The 17,133-nt window shown below is 36.0% G+C and overlaps 1 protein-coding gene across 6 annotated transcripts in view; it reads right to left on the bottom strand.

Annotated features, from left to right (window-relative positions):
* The window catches only part of ATRNL1 (attractin like 1), a 424,497-nt gene that overhangs the window by 44,554 nt on the left and 362,810 nt on the right, over positions 1-17,133 (bottom strand). For 4 of the 6 annotated variants that reach the window (XM_048944556.1, XM_048944559.1, XM_048944558.1 and 1 more), the window contains one exon: positions 6,374-6,488. In XM_048944556.1, the coding sequence (XP_048800513.1) occupies positions 6,374-6,488 (115 nt within the window). Of the gene's footprint in view, positions 1-4,966; positions 6,081-6,373; positions 6,489-17,133 lie in introns of those variants that run through there. The other 2 variants (XM_048944557.1, XR_007376982.1) reach the window with 2 other exon arrangements.

Raw genomic sequence — 17,133 nt, 5'->3', positions numbered from 1 at the left:
TGAACTCTTTTTTACTTCTTTTGAGACAAGATCACTTGACAAACTCACCCATCCATCTAAAAATGAAAGTTACTCTTCAGTAAGTCAATTAGTCTTACTTACAGTTACCAATCTCTTTCAAGGAGCATTTTGATTTTCTCATACATTTCAACTCTGTTTTTTGAACATTTCACTGGCAACATATTGTTTACTAAGGTAGAACATCTCTCAACTTAATTACCAAAATTTATTTCTGCATGAAATACTCTAGTCATGCTTTATATCACAGAGAGATTTAACTCAATCTTCAGTCTAGATGGTGAAAGTTAACAAAAAAAAATAATTATGTTTCATAAAGTAAACATTCAAAAAAAATCTGTTCATATTTAGTAGTTCAAAATAATCCACCTTATCTGCAGAGTTTGGGGTCAAATAAATACAATCATATTTCCACAAGCTAAGCTACGTGACTTGGCACTCCATGGATTCTCCATGCATTTCTATAATATGGATCTATAGTTTTTCTGGAGACAAGGTGGTTTTTTGTGCCTCTCCCATTGGAATGGTGAATTATATGGCAACAGAAACCCTGCTTGGGTTTTGGTCCAGACAAAATGCCTGACTCACCAAGTCCTGAATTTTAACACAAGTTGTAGGCATCTATGGTGATGTGCTGTAATACATAGTTTGGCTCGTTCCCAGCTGCATATCATCACTTCAGAGCAGATAAATAGAAACGATTTTTTTTCTTTCAGTATTTCAGAGCAGAAATCTTGTTATCCTGTTTTTTTCCTCCCCTTCTGGTGGGTGTTACGATGAATAGTTTTACTCAATGCTTTTATAATGCTTTCCCTATTTACCTATCACTTTATCCTATCTAAATAGTATAGTTAGATTACAAATATGAAAGCATTTTAAATACATCCATTCCATCAATAACACACAGAAAACAAGCTAAAAATCTGTCTCCAAAACTACAAATAATGTGATGACACTCTATAGAGGCAGTCTGGTATAGAACAAAGAGCAGAATGATGCAGAAAAACATGTACACATGTAGGGTGCCCTGGTAATGCTTTGATGGGAATAATAGGCTGAAGAAAAAGAGAAAACAGAGCCATGCTTTGTTTTCTTTAGACATATCCTTTTCACAATTTTTCTTTCCCTCTAGTAGTGTTATATTTCAGAGTCTAAATAACCTACCAGCTATGAATATCTTCCTTTTTCTTCCCATCTCCACTTTTCTTCTTTTGGTGTCTATTATTCATGGTCTTTCTTCACATGAGAGCCCTATATATGTATTACATACGTATATACATACACATGCACACAAAAAAACTGGAAGTCTTACTTCTCAATGAAGGAAGCAGGGGGAAAAAAAATCCTTTTATACAAACTCTCCACTAGGTTAAGCAATTCTCCTTCTTGTTGCCTTTCACTTGTAGTTACCAATCCAAATGTGCTTATAAAACACTGCATGCAATATTCTCAGGACTTTCTAGTCTAGAAAAAAGGAGGCTCAGGGGAGACTTTATCATTCTCTATAATTGCCTCAAAGGAGGTTGTTTTGAGTCAGGGTTCAGTCTCTTTTCCCAAGCATCAAGCTACAGGACAAGAGGAAATGGCCTCAGGTTGACCCCAGAGAAGTATAGGTTGGGTGCTAGGAAAAATTTATTCACTGAAAGGACTGTGAAATTACCATCCTCAAAGAGATATTTAAAAGATATATAGATGTAATACTTAAGGATATGGTTCACTGGTAGACTTGGTAGTGCTGGGTTAACAGTTGGTCTTGATGGTCTTAAAGAAGTTTCCAATGCACATGTATCTATGATTCTATAAATCTATGAAAACGATTACATATAGTTTTGTTTCCAAGGCTCAGAACAATTGAGTAATATCATTAAAATAATACTTTATAACATGTTATTTCATATTTATATTAATATGTCTCATATGTATAATAATTTGGAATTTTAAACAGTATTATTTCTAATTTTCCCTAAGAAACCCTTATTACTGAAAACCTCATGCAGAGCTAATTGTCTTGTAGAACAATTAATGAAGTCATTATTTGTTAAGATGGTGAGTACAGCGAAGGCAGATGGCATGGTAATTTTATTGACTCTGTGATCCTACTGTAGTGTGCTGATTGGGTAGGATTGAATGCCACAGTCAATGCAGACAGAAGTTCTGTTTTGATTCATAGATATCAGAGAGTAATTTTCAGATAGATCTGTAGGAGAGACCCAATGAATATAAAATATTGCTATGAGCATTTCTATGCAATAGAATGTTGCATGAAGTCTTCCAAGATGCACATTCCACAATCTACACTGCAAGTTATTTCCACAGAAGTTGCTCTATTAACCAATACATTTTATTTAGGTTTTGATTTCAATTTGCAGGTCATATTTTAATGTCTAAAGTTAGACTTAGTCATAGTCATTTAGATGTTCTTTGGGGCTTAATAGAGAGAGACACTCACACACATACAATCTCAACATCACTTGGCTCACTATCTTAATAGAAAAACACACCTTTACTGGACAATCTGTCAATTCTACCTGCTAGGGAAATTTTGCTTTGTGAAAGTAATGTATCAGCATGTAAATAATTCACGAATCACATCCCTTGATTCTGTTGTTTTTTTTGTTTGTTTTTAAAATGCTCTAGTTTCCTGTTTCTCCTTGTGCTTTAGAGCACTTACTGGCCTTCTCCGAGAATGATGCAAACATTTATCATAGAGTTCTATAAACTTTTTGTACAGTACCTTGATACCTCAAAGTGTGGGATTTAGCTGGCTTTAATAATAATGATGACATGATCACAGTTCTTTTAGCAGAATTTATCACACTACCAGGCTATTCTTTCTGCATTGCCCAATATATCACCAGAGTTGTATTAAGACCTTGAAGGAGTTATTCTTGGTCTTTCCACTGCTGGTAATTCATTGGCACCTCTTTCTGCAGTAAGCAATTTATATATTATCCTCTTGTTCCTCCTATATTTTTGTCTAGCCTCTTTTGTTCAATACTCTTTGAGATGCATAATTTAGTTTTTTTTTTTTTACAGATCTGGTTGCAGCTGCTCTCATTATTAGATCTCTTGACATTAAGTAGTGAGTAAGCTATTTAAAGCATGGGGTCAGACACTAAAAGCAAGCACAAATGTCCTCTACCTTCTAACATATCACAAAACCTGCAGGACATGTTCACTGCAATGGATGCTTTTTACAGTGATGCATATGTAATAATATGCTGAGGGATTGTATAAAGAATCCATATTTCCTCTGATCTCTAAATTCTGACCTGATTACTCAGGTGCAATGTAACTAATGAGACAACAGAAAAATGAGCAATCACATTCTATCAGTCTAGCCACAGTAGATGTTTTTTCATCACTAACATTCCTTTATGTTTTATGCTGATTATTCTAATTTATAATTCAGTAATTTCTATTTTAATCCAAGAAAATTTTATTTAAAACCATTTTCTACTCTTTAACTAATGTTAAACATTTTAATTACATCAACTTAGTCATGTTTTGTATGCTCATAGAACTAAACATCAAAAGCCTCTTTCTGTAAAGTTCTGAACATTTTCTGCAGGACATAGAGAACACTCAGGTCTCCAATGGGACATATGGTCCTCCTAGAGAAGCTTTTGCCATGCATAGCCTTTGGCCAAAGCCCACCATCTGTAGTTTCAAGTTTTCTTCCAGCTGCTGATAAAGGTGAAGTATAGAACATATGCTGTAGAAACAGTAACCTTTACATTGGAATTATTATTATTTTTTTAAACATTCAGGGAGACTATTTAAGCACACTGTTTACTAATATAAACATGGGAAACAAATAAAACCCACTTTTGAGCACAGCAGGTTATTAAAAACATATGAGTACAGCCCTAATAACTCCATTGCAAAACAGCTTAGTTATTAATGAAAATATCAGCGTTCTTCATTTTGAAGAAAACAGGATGCACAGCAATACAGGTAGTCTCTCGTATTTCAGATGTACACCCACAAGAAACAAAATCCACAGTCTCTCACTGTGAACTAAAAATCAGTATCTTTGATGTATCATTTAAACAAATGTTTGACACATTGTCCGTTTTATCCTAGAATGATCCCAATAAGCATGAAAATGATTATATGCAAGTAATGGATGATTCTAAAACTACCTGGCAAGACATAATTGCTGAATATATTACTTACATCCACCTAAATATCATTGTTTTAACCTAGCTTGGGTCATAAGGGAAACCAACTGCACAGCAAACATATGTCTGCTATACAAAACTTCCACATCATTTCAAATGACTTGGCACAGTTCACAGCATCTGCTCCCTGAAAGTCCAGGAAAGAAGCAGCAGGTAGTGCTGCAGGACAGGAACGAAGTGGATTAGTGGAGTTACAGGGATGCCAACAAACTTGCATAATAGCTTCTGCCAGACTATGCATGGTTACGTACAGTGAAGGCAGTTCACGAGTACCAAAATTCATTACACTTAGGAAAAATGATTACAGCAATATAGTCTGACATAATCTAATGGTTGAATCAGCATGGCTGCACATCTCAAGCACTCCTATTCGCTTTTGACCCTGAACAAAGTGGGAGTTGCAGATGGGGACTAAAAAAAGTCAGATGTTTCTAAATAATAAAGTGTCATAATGAGCAACGGAGGAAAAGGATTTAAATATGTACTACAAAGCTGATTGAAAGTAAGTAATAAAATAGAGGAAGACAATTTATATACAAAGAGGTATGTTCTTTCACATTGAGAGACTGAAATGACACATCTGTTGCATTGTTGAACTCAACTACAGGTTTGAAATGCCTATTTGCACTGTATTTCATATGCAGCAAAGATCAGCAATTACTTCTTAAAAGATTTAAATAGTGAGTAGAAACTGATGACGAAGCAACTAGTTAAGCACATTTTACTGCAGAAGAGCACACAGACAAATCGAAAACAAACAACAACAAAAAAACATCGTAAGCTCCAGTTCAACAATTAGTTTTAATTTCTTTCATTATGTTTTGTTTTTCCTTGTCAGACCATAAACACCTTTGTTTTGTTTTCATTTCCTTAAAACATGAATAGAGAATACTTTAAATATCCTTCCTCTTTCATTGCTGTTTTCAGAGCACTTAAATTTATATACTTTTTCCAGGCAGTGCATTTCACAAAGTATCAGTAACATTTGTTTTCCTAGCACATACAGAAATTCCAAGCCACAAACTGCATTTTAAGAACAAAATCCTCATCTCAGAACTCAGGAAGAAAACAAACAAGCAAACACAACCAAACAAAATAACAGAGGATCATAAAGCACAAAAGAGAAGACAGCTGAGCTTATTTCAAACAGAAGTCAACTGAGTTTGCCCTCATCATCATTACTCAGTACTTTTTAATCTCTTAAATGGATTTTAAAGGTTAAGATGATCTCTTTTTGGCTCTTAATAATAGAAGCTATCCTTAAAGCATATTTTCTGGCTTGAAGGAGTATTTTTGGCCCATACCATGCAGCATATTGTTAGTTGCAAAGGTGTACATTTTGGCGAACCCTCCAATGAATTCTGAAACAGCAAAGTGCTCATCTCTGCAGTGCCAGACTACTGTCTGAACTTTGTTATCATTTCCATTTTGTATCACATCATTGTAGGCAGTATTTAAAAGATCTAAAAATCGTATGAAGGTTCTTCCTGCTTAGGAGGTGTGGCTGTAATGGTTTTGTACAGCAGTCTAACAGAGATCAGATAAGACAGATCACCATGACAAGTACTTCCAGGTAATACAAATGCTGTTTTAAAATAAACCGGGATTATTTCCACTGTGGACATGTTCCTAATAAAGCAGGCAGATTCACTCACAAAATCCCAGGATTCATTTAACAGGCATTCTAGTAAATGGTAACATTTTCATTGAATCCCAAACAGCATAGCGTTGGCATTTATTTCTCTTGGTGCAAAGAAACTTATGTAGTGCACTCAACATAAAATCAAGAGAGAATAATCACTGGTGTTCCCTTTCCAGAATCATTTACAGCAAATGAACTGAGACTGTAGAAGTGGTCACACATGAAAATGTTCTGTTCTGCAAAAAAAAAAAAAAAACAAAAACACCCACCTGGTATGCAGTAGCATGCTTCTACGCTTCCTGAAATATATGTATGCACACCAGCCTAGATTGCCACTAGGCTTTTTATATTAGATACCACATCAAAATTCCAGATGAAAATTCCTCATTAAACAGTGAGCCTAAAGTAAACACCTTGACTGAACAGCTCCTTGCATTCATATACTGTACGTTATTTTGTACGTGAGCAGTTGTCCACACAGACAGCATTGCAGGAGGACAGAGGTAATGCCCACCAGCACAAGCCTTACCTGACTGACCCGGGGGTGGGACTCCCGATGATCCTCTTGGCAGGCATAAAAATACTGTGAGGACAGCAGCTTTGTTTCCTGAACACGGCTCGATGGCAATTGGTTTGGGAGCACCCTGGAAAAGGAAGGGACTCGTGTAACACCTGATAGAGACTTCTGTTATATTTTTATTTGTACTTCTTTATTTTAAGGTTCACTGTAACAGTATGGAGATATTTCTTCCCCAGTTAGCTCTTTGCTTTTAAGCAGATTGTCCTACTTGTATTAATTGACTGAAAAATGGGCTTTAACAGCCCACACTGCAAATCTAATCAAACTGAAAAAATGAAATGATCATAAAGGCAGCAAAATTGCTCTTCTCATTTTATACCTGACTAGATGTAGCAATTCCAACTTCTTAAGTTTAGAAAATGGCAAAACATTTTTGAAACACACAACAGTATCTGAGAATACTAAAATTTCCCATACTGTAAGAAGTACCTGCTTGAAAGAATTGTGTTTCTATAGCCAGCTACTACCTAACCATCTTCCAATGTCAAAACCATTAAATAAGAAAAAAAATATATATATACTTATATACATGTATGTATGTACTGTAGAGAGAGAGATCATTCATAAATTTCCCAGACCTATAAGTCTGTCTTCTCTGAATCTGTCCAGGTAAACAAACGGTTTCCTTGAGGCACATCCTTCCTGATTTTTTTTTTATATTTTTTTAATTTTTATTTTCTATACATAGACAAAATAGGTGCAGTGTTACTTATTTAGATAAACCCAGAAACTCCCTTCAAATGTTGGTTGCTCAATTATCACCTTACTTTGTCTCATAAAAAACTAGGATAACAGTGCTTATCCTGGCAGGAGGTATCTGCTGTTACTAAGCATTTCTCTTTCATTAACTACACAGATCTTCTAATTTACAGTTAGCTTTTGAATAAACGGTTACTACCATCTTGCTCTCAACTTTCCAAGACATGGAATCTAGAAGGAAGCAGAGCAGCCTACAAAGCAATGGAATGGAAAGTTCCTAATACCACAATTTATTATGTTTCCATATTTACGCCATTCTGTATTTTGTGCTTGCTAACAGATAGGCATTTCACTTTTGAGAGCTTAAATGTTTAGTCAACCGCTAAAGATATTTGTGAAAACATTAGGTCAAAATCAGCATAAGCGTTTGTTTCTGTTCTGGTTTGTACATTTTTAGAATGTCTGTCATGTTCCAAAGCAAAATACCAGTTTGATGTTTTCATTCAAAATTCAAAGCCATAAAACTTTCCATTTACATGCAAAATGCAAAGTATATATATATAAATGTCAACTGATTCAAATATCCTAAGAAGAATGAGAGTCTAGCCAAGTTAAATACACTGTGAAGTACTAGATAGAAAGAAAACAAAGGCACTTCCATCATTGGAAGAAATTATTTTCCATTCTTCTACCTCCAAGTAACCAACATTTATTACTGCTCAGCAGAGATAAGGAAATAGAGAATACTGCAATAAATTGAGCAATAGATAAATATACTTAATTTTACTACTTGGTCATATTTAAATGAACCTACAAAAATGCCATTCAAGGCAACAGCACTAAGATAACTTGGGTGAATAGTGCCATCTAATTTAAAATTACCAACACACAGTGAACGACAACCTATTATTCATAAACACCTTACCAAATGATGACACACGAAAAATAAAATGCCAGGAGTTTCAGCTAACAACAATTGCTTTAAAAAACAGCATAAATAAATGTAGTTAAACTGAGAGGACTGGATCTGTAACATCTAATAATCTCATGTAGTTTTCTGTAACTCAGTGGGCTCATGCTGGCCACAGCATCAGAGGACAAGAACAGACTCTGAGGTTGTGTAAGCTGGTGTGTATATGTTAATTTACATTGACTTATGACAAGCAAAACGTCTAAACAAGCGCTATATGATAATATTCCAAAATTACCGTATAAAATGGGTGAAGAGAACCATACTAATATACTAGCAGCATTGACTGCACAAACAACAGCAGTCTCAGTGGATTACTGGAAAAGAAATAGTGTGGCAAAGTTTTATTCTTAAGGTTTGACTTGCATATGTTGAATGGCAACGTAAAGAAAATAATGGTAATTTCTTCTGATCACAGAATTTAATATAGGAAAGGGTCATTCAGATTAGCAGCTACTCTGTGCCCTGGGCTGTTTAAATCTAATCAGACAAACATAGGCACAGGGTAATAATATATAACATACCAGCATTGACAGCAGCCTGACCTGATGCAAAACTCTCCGCCTATTTTTCCCCACTATTCCACACTTTCATTCACTTCTACCTCTTGCATTCTCAGTTATCAGAATATTAGGCTCCCAGCTGCCATACACTCCTGTCATACCTCCCCAGCACCTAAGTTTGTGCCCATAACTCCAGTTCTTCCCCCCAGTTCCCTGCTCCCAGCCGTTCACATAGGAATGAAGCTCTCTGCCAGTTAGGTATCTCTCAGTGAGGCCCTGCACCTCCCACTTCAACTTGCCATGGCTCTTCATCCTTAGAGAGCATATGCTATTAAAATAATTAGCATTACTAGTGCAAGTAATGGAGCTTTTAAGTCATCTCTTCTGATTTGTCACAAAGTCGAGTAAAATAACATGGTTCCTTTCTATTTACGCCTGCCAGTGTCTAAGGGGCATTTGGATTGTGCCATCATCAATGTGCTTCAGTTTTTGGTTCACGCTGGAGGGCTTGGGCAGTTGGACTGGATGATCTTTGAAGGTCTCTTCCAATCCTATTCTATCTAAAAAGGCAGACAACTGAAATCTTCATTTGAAATTGTATTTTGGAGCACAATATATGCAAACACATCACTGAAAGGAAAAATAAAAATTACCACAGTCTTTTTATTTGATGAATAATTGCTGGATTATAAATCAAAATCATGACATTTTTCTATTGCTCTGCATTATAAAACCTTTCATTAACAGGTCTTGTCCTTTTCTGTTTGAAGCTTTTACTAATACTTTTCAAAACAGAATCAGAAGAAATTTTCAGATAAATATTTTTCAGAGGGGCTTGTCCAAAAAATCAAATGCATTAGGAATTTTCTATTTGTGCTTATAAATGAGGATCCTTTGCAGAATGTAATGACTGAAAAAACGGATGCATTATCTTACCTCATACCATTCAGATTTGCTAGCACAAAGCCACAAAAGCATGGAGCACATGATAATAGTTCAGAAACCCCAAGGTTTGTCTGTTGTTTAAAGATAAATACATAACCACGAATCAAACTTATTTCCTGGTGACATAACATGTACTCTGAAATGTGCCATTTACCATGCCTTTTTCACAGGGTTTTTGTTTGTTTGTTTGTTTTTGGAAGAGATAAGCACACGTTTGCTTGCCCAAAGCACTTAGCTACTATGATTTACTTATTAGAATTACTATTATTTTTTTCCCTGACTCAGAAAGAAGTGACTTACATTTCTGCCAAAAAGCACAAATGACAATCACAGAGTTAATAAAATTTTATCAGTGGAATGCAAAATAAACAAACTTTTCTTATTAAACAGCTCTTCGATCTCCTACCCCCTTTCTTACACACTGACAGGAAGAGATACATTGGGTGGGAAGGGGAAGAAAACCAGAAAGGGATAAAACGGTGAAAGAGTAAATATTATCATTGATAGTGACAAAAGAAGACTAAGCCAGTGCATGTAGAAAAAAAAAAAAAAAGGAGATGGCAGGGAATAAAGCAGAGAGTTAATAATAAATTCGAATAGTTCAGTTACAGAAACCAAATATCAGAAGTCTTCCTGGGGTTCTACATTTGGTCAAAGAAAAGGTTCTCCACTCTTCAGATTTGTTTTAGAAAACCTAGCTGACGCCTATCTGCCTGAGCATGTGAGAAACCGGCAAACTTTGGGAAGATTCTTGGCTCACCTCTGATCCATTTCTATCAGAAATAAATTCAGACTGGAGGTTTTTTCCTCAGTACAAAGGGCAGATAATAGTACCACTATTACTGGCAGAAAAATATCTATGATTGTATTAAAAATACTCATTTATTGTAAGCTAGCACACCTGCTTTGTTACAACAATAAACAAAACAAGCTTATTTTTAAATATTGAAAACCTATCAAACCTTGCATTATGTTTAGGAGTAACTCAGGTGAGCAGTTTTAGGCATGCAGCCCAAGAAAAGATGGGAAATGCATTCTGACATTTGTAGTTGGCAGGAGCAGCAACAATGCAGCAGTGAGGTGAGGTGAGGTGAGGTGATGTTCATGGGTCAACCATAATAGTTTGGGACCTCTTTGGACAAAATGCACCAACAATTTAGCACTGATTTTCATCTATACATCAATGAAAATACTTCTTAACCTATAAAAAGTGTAAAGGGTTTTAGTTCCGTCTGTATTCCAAGAACTGGTTTTTGCAGAAGAGCTACAGAACTTCAGATTTTCAGTATAAAGTAATATATATATTTTTTTTTCTGTTCAGCATTCTAAGTTAGGTGCATCCAATTTTTAAAAGTGCATTATTATACCATAAGACAAATAGATCACGTAAAACTAAATGGCTCCGATTTCATGCCAAAAAAGCAATTAGAAAATTGAATCAAGGAATTAAGGATTAATGTGAGCATCTTACACCTGTCAGCAGTAATAAGTATTTTGACAAGAACAGAATAAGGTTTGACAATGTGCACAAATACAGATCTGATATATAAATCAAGTATTAAAATGCAAACAGTTATGCATTAATCACTTTAATGTTTCCTAGCTAAAAAGGTTTTAGTTCTACTTATGAGAATTCACTATAAATAAAACTTCATCTCTTCATGTACTTAAAGAACTTGACTTATTCTTCTTGTTTTAGTTATAAATGATGCTGATTTAAAGTTAGTTTTTAATCATATTATTAAAACAGAATTAATCAGGTGAGTTTCACATAAGCTAAGCTTGACGGCTTGGCAAACAAGGAACTAAATCTGTTGTTACAATAGGATTAATATCAGACTTAGAATGTAAAATGCATTTTTCTAGACTTCAGTGGGCAAGACTTCACATGGAGAAAAGAGGAAACGTTTCTTCTGAAGAGGTAAGGTAAAGGAGAATAAAAGGTGTAGCATAACATAGGTATAAATTATAGGTGCGGACATCTTCCTGTTCTCTTGTCCAAAGGTTATTTTTCTGAATTCACTGATTATTTTCTAAGTTTGAGAATTTTTTTCTAAGTTCTTTGATTGATTTCTGAAGTCTCAGATTCAGAGAAGAATTTCAGTGCTTACACTGACCAAATTTAGATATCTATATGCAAAATCAAGAGCTTTTAAACTTTGTTAATATCTTAGCTTCAAGATAAACATTTTCCCAATAGCTCTCCTCTAGGCACAAACTCATTGCTCTTACACCTATTGAATATACACTGCCAGTCCTGCAGCTGTCCTTGCTGTGGGAGCTCATGTTAGGTAGGCGTCTAGTAAAATACATTCACCAAATGAGGCTCTAGAATACAGTTGCGACCACCTCATTTGGAAACACATTGAAGGCAAAAGCAGCCCTGTTCTTCTTGGAAAGAGGATTCCTTTTGGTTTTCCTACTTGGTAATTTGTAAATACTTGCTTGAGGTGATCTAACCAATAGCTAAGGATAGAGAGTAAAATGTTGTAATTTCGACCACTTTTAGTCAAAAAAAGGCTGACATTTAAACAGTGTAGAAGAGAGAAAGAATATCATCTTCTCAAACTCACAGAATTTCACTGATGTCATTTGCTTGGGACATTTTCTGGAGAAACTCCAAATGTTCCCTGGAAGGGATCTGAAAAACCAGGTAGTTCCAAGCTCGCTGTCATGAGCAGGGGGTAACTTCCATGAGACCAGCTTGCCAAAAGCCTTACCTAACCTGATCTAGCACACCTCCAGGGATGGGGCACCCACAGCATCTCTGGGCAGCTGTGCCATGGCCTCACCACCCTCTGAGTAAAGAATTTATTCCGTGCACCTTTATCTAACCCGCAGTGTTTTATGTTGTTAGTTATTGTTCTACCACTACAATTAATTAGCCTTAGTGACATGGCAACTGGAAAAAAAAAATAAAGAAAAAAAAAAGCTTTCACCAAACATCCTTTATATGTCCACAGAAATACACTTTAGGAAATTCTGCAACTGAATAAATCAGCAAGGCCAGAGTTATGAACATCTTTTTGCAGCTGTCACAGGAAGCACCAGTTCTTCATACGACCCCGGGGTTTTACTGAAATTATTTCATTCGCTAAAGATTTTCACTTAATCCACACCAAAGAGTTCCTCTCACAATTAGTGAGTGGAAAGCCTTACTTCAGCTTGACCTGCTGAAACATCCCAGAGCCTAAGAGTCATCAAGGCTCTGCACTTCTACACTGCAGCTCCTTTTGCCTGAGGATCTCCCAGTGATTTATAACTTCAGCTAATGAGGTCTCAGCAGCCCAGGTGAGGTACACATCCACTTTACCCACAGCAGTAAAAGCTGCAGAGCATCCAAAGACTATCTTAAAATTCTTTGGCCTATACTGAAGGAGACTTGAGGCAACTGCATTTCATCTGCAATGGAGTCACCAAACCAGTGCTGATTTCCTAGGAGGAGTCTACCAGCTCCATTCAGCCTCTGAACACTTCTATAGCAGCTAATGGAGCTCAGAACAACAGGCTGATGGACAGTATAATGGGACCTGAACAAAATCAAGCCAACATTTATTAAACTTTTTTTTTTTTTAAACAAACTAATTTTGCCCCACTCCTTTAGCAGACTATAAATCTCAGTTAATTTCCTTACTTCAAAAAAAGCCATCGAAATCTCAGATATATTGGTACATTAATTTCCATAAGAAAAACAGTGGGAATTAAAAAGAACACAGTGTGATTTACCAAGCTGTGATTACAGCACCAGTGATAGAAATACATTGTTATCCCTCAGTTTATTGTTTTACTTCCCTGTCACAACTGTACCAATACATAACAATGGGCTGCATTCTTTTTTGCAGTCTTTTCTGATTAGAACATGGCTGCTGCTTATCAAAGGTCATGTACAGACATTGAATTTATATATCAATTTGAAATTGTTTATGCTCAGAAGAGCTGTATTTCTACTATATGAACTATGTTTGCAAAACAGATGTGTATTTATTTTGGAACAAAGTTACTCTCTCTGCTCACCTAATAGAGGACATAATTTCACAAACTAATGTTATGTCAGACAGCATTTCATTAGCAAGAGAATTACGAATTGACATTTTGATTAAAGTTGAAGCCACAAGGAACACCTGCAGATGCATTTATTTCCAGTAGGGTTTCCAGCACAAACTCCTGCTCAGCTGCCTCAGGGTGGTAATTCTGAATTTGGAGACTTGTGTGAACTCGAGTTTCATGACTGGAGAGAACACAAGATACTGAGCTTAAATCAAAATACCAAGTGGCCATAAGGCACGCTTATTTTCTGTCTGCATATGCCATGTCCTGTCTGCCTACTGTTAAATAAACTGGAGTTTATTTTACCATTACATCTCGCCTACTAATATGAGTAACTTCAGGTTAACCTGCAAAATATTGGATGGAACTTCCAGTGGATGGTGTGTGAAGCAGTTGTGCTGGATTACTGCCAGAGGAATCCCCAAGAGCCTCCAGAACATTCTCCTATTAAGCTGTCTGAGTCTGATTAAAGCTTGGCAGTGCTAATGTCCAGAAAGAGAAAGAAATTTATCTTGGCAGCAGCCAGCAAGATTCTGCTGGGAAAAGCAACTGAGACCCTATGTCTGTGGCATATACAAAGCTTTGAGCGTCCTCAGATACTTTCCTGTAAACTCTTCCTGCTGCCATTTCAAATTCAGTAAGTCAAAGTGGTGCTGTGCAGTGAAGTGATGCTAATGGGTATTTGTTTTCCAGATGGGTATATTTGTTGGGTCTCCAAGGATCGGAAACAAGAAGTGGAGAATTTCATTACTCCTTTACAATTCAACCTTAAAGGCTCATGCCGACAAAAATTCACGTTTTCACTGGTGACAAATCACCAGTTTTCAGCCCACCACTGAAATCTGAGCTGATAAACTAAAACCAGATTGTCACTGCTATGTATGAGAGTGGTTACTTCACCACTGATTGCCTGCAAAATGTGAACATGGTCCCCTCCAGAGCCACGCCTGTTCTTAAAGGGTGAAATAGATGAAGGATGAAGGCCTAATGTCCAGGCTGACAAGAGAGTCTGCTGTGATGGGCATCAAGGAAATGCTGAGCACAACACTGACTACTTTCTTTGGAACCAAAAGCAACCTAATGTCAACATTTTAGAAATGTCCATGAGGTGGAAAAACTTGGGCTATGCTTTGCTCAGAGCAGGCCTTAAAAAAACTCAGTCTGTCCTTCCTGCAGGACTGTAGGAGGGAATCGAGAAGTTTTGACTGGTGGCATTTCTCATGATCACAGGGATCTCATTCCTGAAGCTGTGCAGCACCACAGAATAATTAAAGATATGGTTTAATTGTTATTTAGGACATCTATGCCAGACTTCAGAGGTTAGAAAAGGCAAGTATAATTAAACTATATTTTGCATTTCTTGCAAAGAAAATATAGTACACCATATGTCATCTAAAACACACTTCTAGTAAACTTTTCTTCAGCAGTGTCTTTTAAGGCTCTTTTGTAACCTTCTGGCCACATGCAGGATGCCTAGCGAATGATAAAGTAAAACATTTATCCTTGGAATCATCATAATAATAAAAAAGAACTAAATCAAGACACACTGCGAAAGCTAGCTGTCAGCAGAGAGGATTAAAGTGCAAACTTGGCAATATTCGTAAAGCAAGAAAAAAAATGCTAATAGTACCAGCATAACAAATGACTTTCTATCGTGACAACTTACACAGATCACAGCCTCCCAAACACAAATAGGCACAAACGGAATGTCTGAAAGCGTGATGTAACTTTTCTTTTGATTGTCCTTGCCATGGTCCAAGGACAGCTATAAAATGCAGACACCATAGCCAAAAACATTCTGAAACAAATTACCTACCATTTAAGATCTGTAAGTACAGAAAAGCTTTCATGCTAGTGACCATGTGCAGCATGACATCGGGGATCAGATCATAGCTGCTTCAGCAGCAGGAAGAATAAACAATCAGACGTCTTTACTCCAAGGAAAAGGCATATGATGGAACAAGAGGGAACGCATTTTGCTCTTAGGAATTTTAAATAATATATAATAAAATTTTAAACATCTATGAAATAATCATCAGCTGCCTAAATCAGTACAACACAGAAATAATATCAGAACTATGCCGATTTATATAATCTACAAATCCAGCAGTACATTATGACACAGCAGGGGGGTTGAAACTAGATGATCATGATGGTCCTTCTCAACCAGGCCATTCCATGATTCTCTTAATCGTTTTGTTGAAAAATCCTGCAAACAAACTTAGGTATCATCACAATGTTACTTTCCAAGATTGGTCCCCATCAAGGTTGTTAACACTTACAGTGGTCACAAACACAATAGAAACTTCACAGAAATGAAAAAGCACAGGAAAGGAAAATTTGCCTCCAAGGATGGAAGCTGACAAATAATTAGGCACGTGAGAATTAGTGCTTCATGAAGCTGTCGTGTTAAAACAAACAGGATTACTCGCATGAAAGAAACTGTTTATGTCCATTACCCGTGTTGGTTTAGCATAAAAACATAGAATACTTTTTTTTTTTTAAGTTGTTTTTTTAAAATAAGAAATAAGAAAAATATTCTTCCTTTAAAATATTACAAGATCTGTTTGATTTTTTAGCAAACCAGCAAAACATATAGGATTTGCTGAACTAGGATTTCCTGGATCTTGAATTATTTTCCTGACTTACATGGAAAGTGTCCCTTTTTTTCCTTTCATTCAGAAAGTACCACATTCTGAGCATGCTGAGTCCCTTGAGCACTGCGAACTGAAAATAAAAAGCTCGATTATGCTCCCACAGTGCAGTTCTGCTGATAGTTCTGTTCTACTTATATTTCCTATGGTACAGCAGGGAACTTCTCTTTATTTTATATTTTTATTAGTATACAGTCACCACCACCAAAACCATTATTCACATTGCATTCTATAGTTCCTACAGTTATAATATAGAAGTACAGAAAATCTTGTTATTTTCTTTTCAGAAAATGTTTGAGTCTTAAGTTTACGTTGTAAAACTTTACAGTTCCCAATAACAATACTTGAAACATCTTTTTTCCTCAACGCATATCTTTTTAAGAGCAAATTGATCTTTTTTTGTTTGCTTGTTTCCTTGAAAGAAATCTCACTTTTTTTGGAACTTTCCATTGAAGTTTGTGCATTCCATGAAGATAAATACTCTATCTACAATTTTTTTTTTTTTTTTTCTTTTTTTTTTTTTTTTTATTTCTAACCAAATGATTTATATTCCCTTAGATTTGTATGCAGGATTTAGTAAGAGTACTACCAAGACTAAAACAGGAATGCTTGACCTGTTCTTTCAAAAGAATGAAGCATTTGCTTTTTGCTGTATGTGAGCTCTAACGTATTTTCTCAGTGACTAATATCAGGCCACTGAGGAAAACTGTGCATTTCATCCTTATTTCTAATTCCTCTTCCGTCCCATTTCCCTGCCCCTTCACCACACCTTTCCAGTCCTACAGTGTTCTTTCCACAGAAATAAATATCCCATATCAGATGTCACAGGCTAATACAACAAGCAGAAGCAGCAGGATCTTATTTACTTAAACAATGGCTGAGATCTGAGAT

Source organism: Lagopus muta, chromosome 5, assembly GCF_023343835.1.
Source record: "Lagopus muta isolate bLagMut1 chromosome 5, bLagMut1 primary, whole genome shotgun sequence".
In the NCBI taxonomy this organism is placed as follows: Eukaryota; Metazoa; Chordata; class Aves; order Galliformes; family Phasianidae; genus Lagopus; species Lagopus muta.
This window is presented reverse-complemented; position numbering and strand designations above follow the sequence as displayed.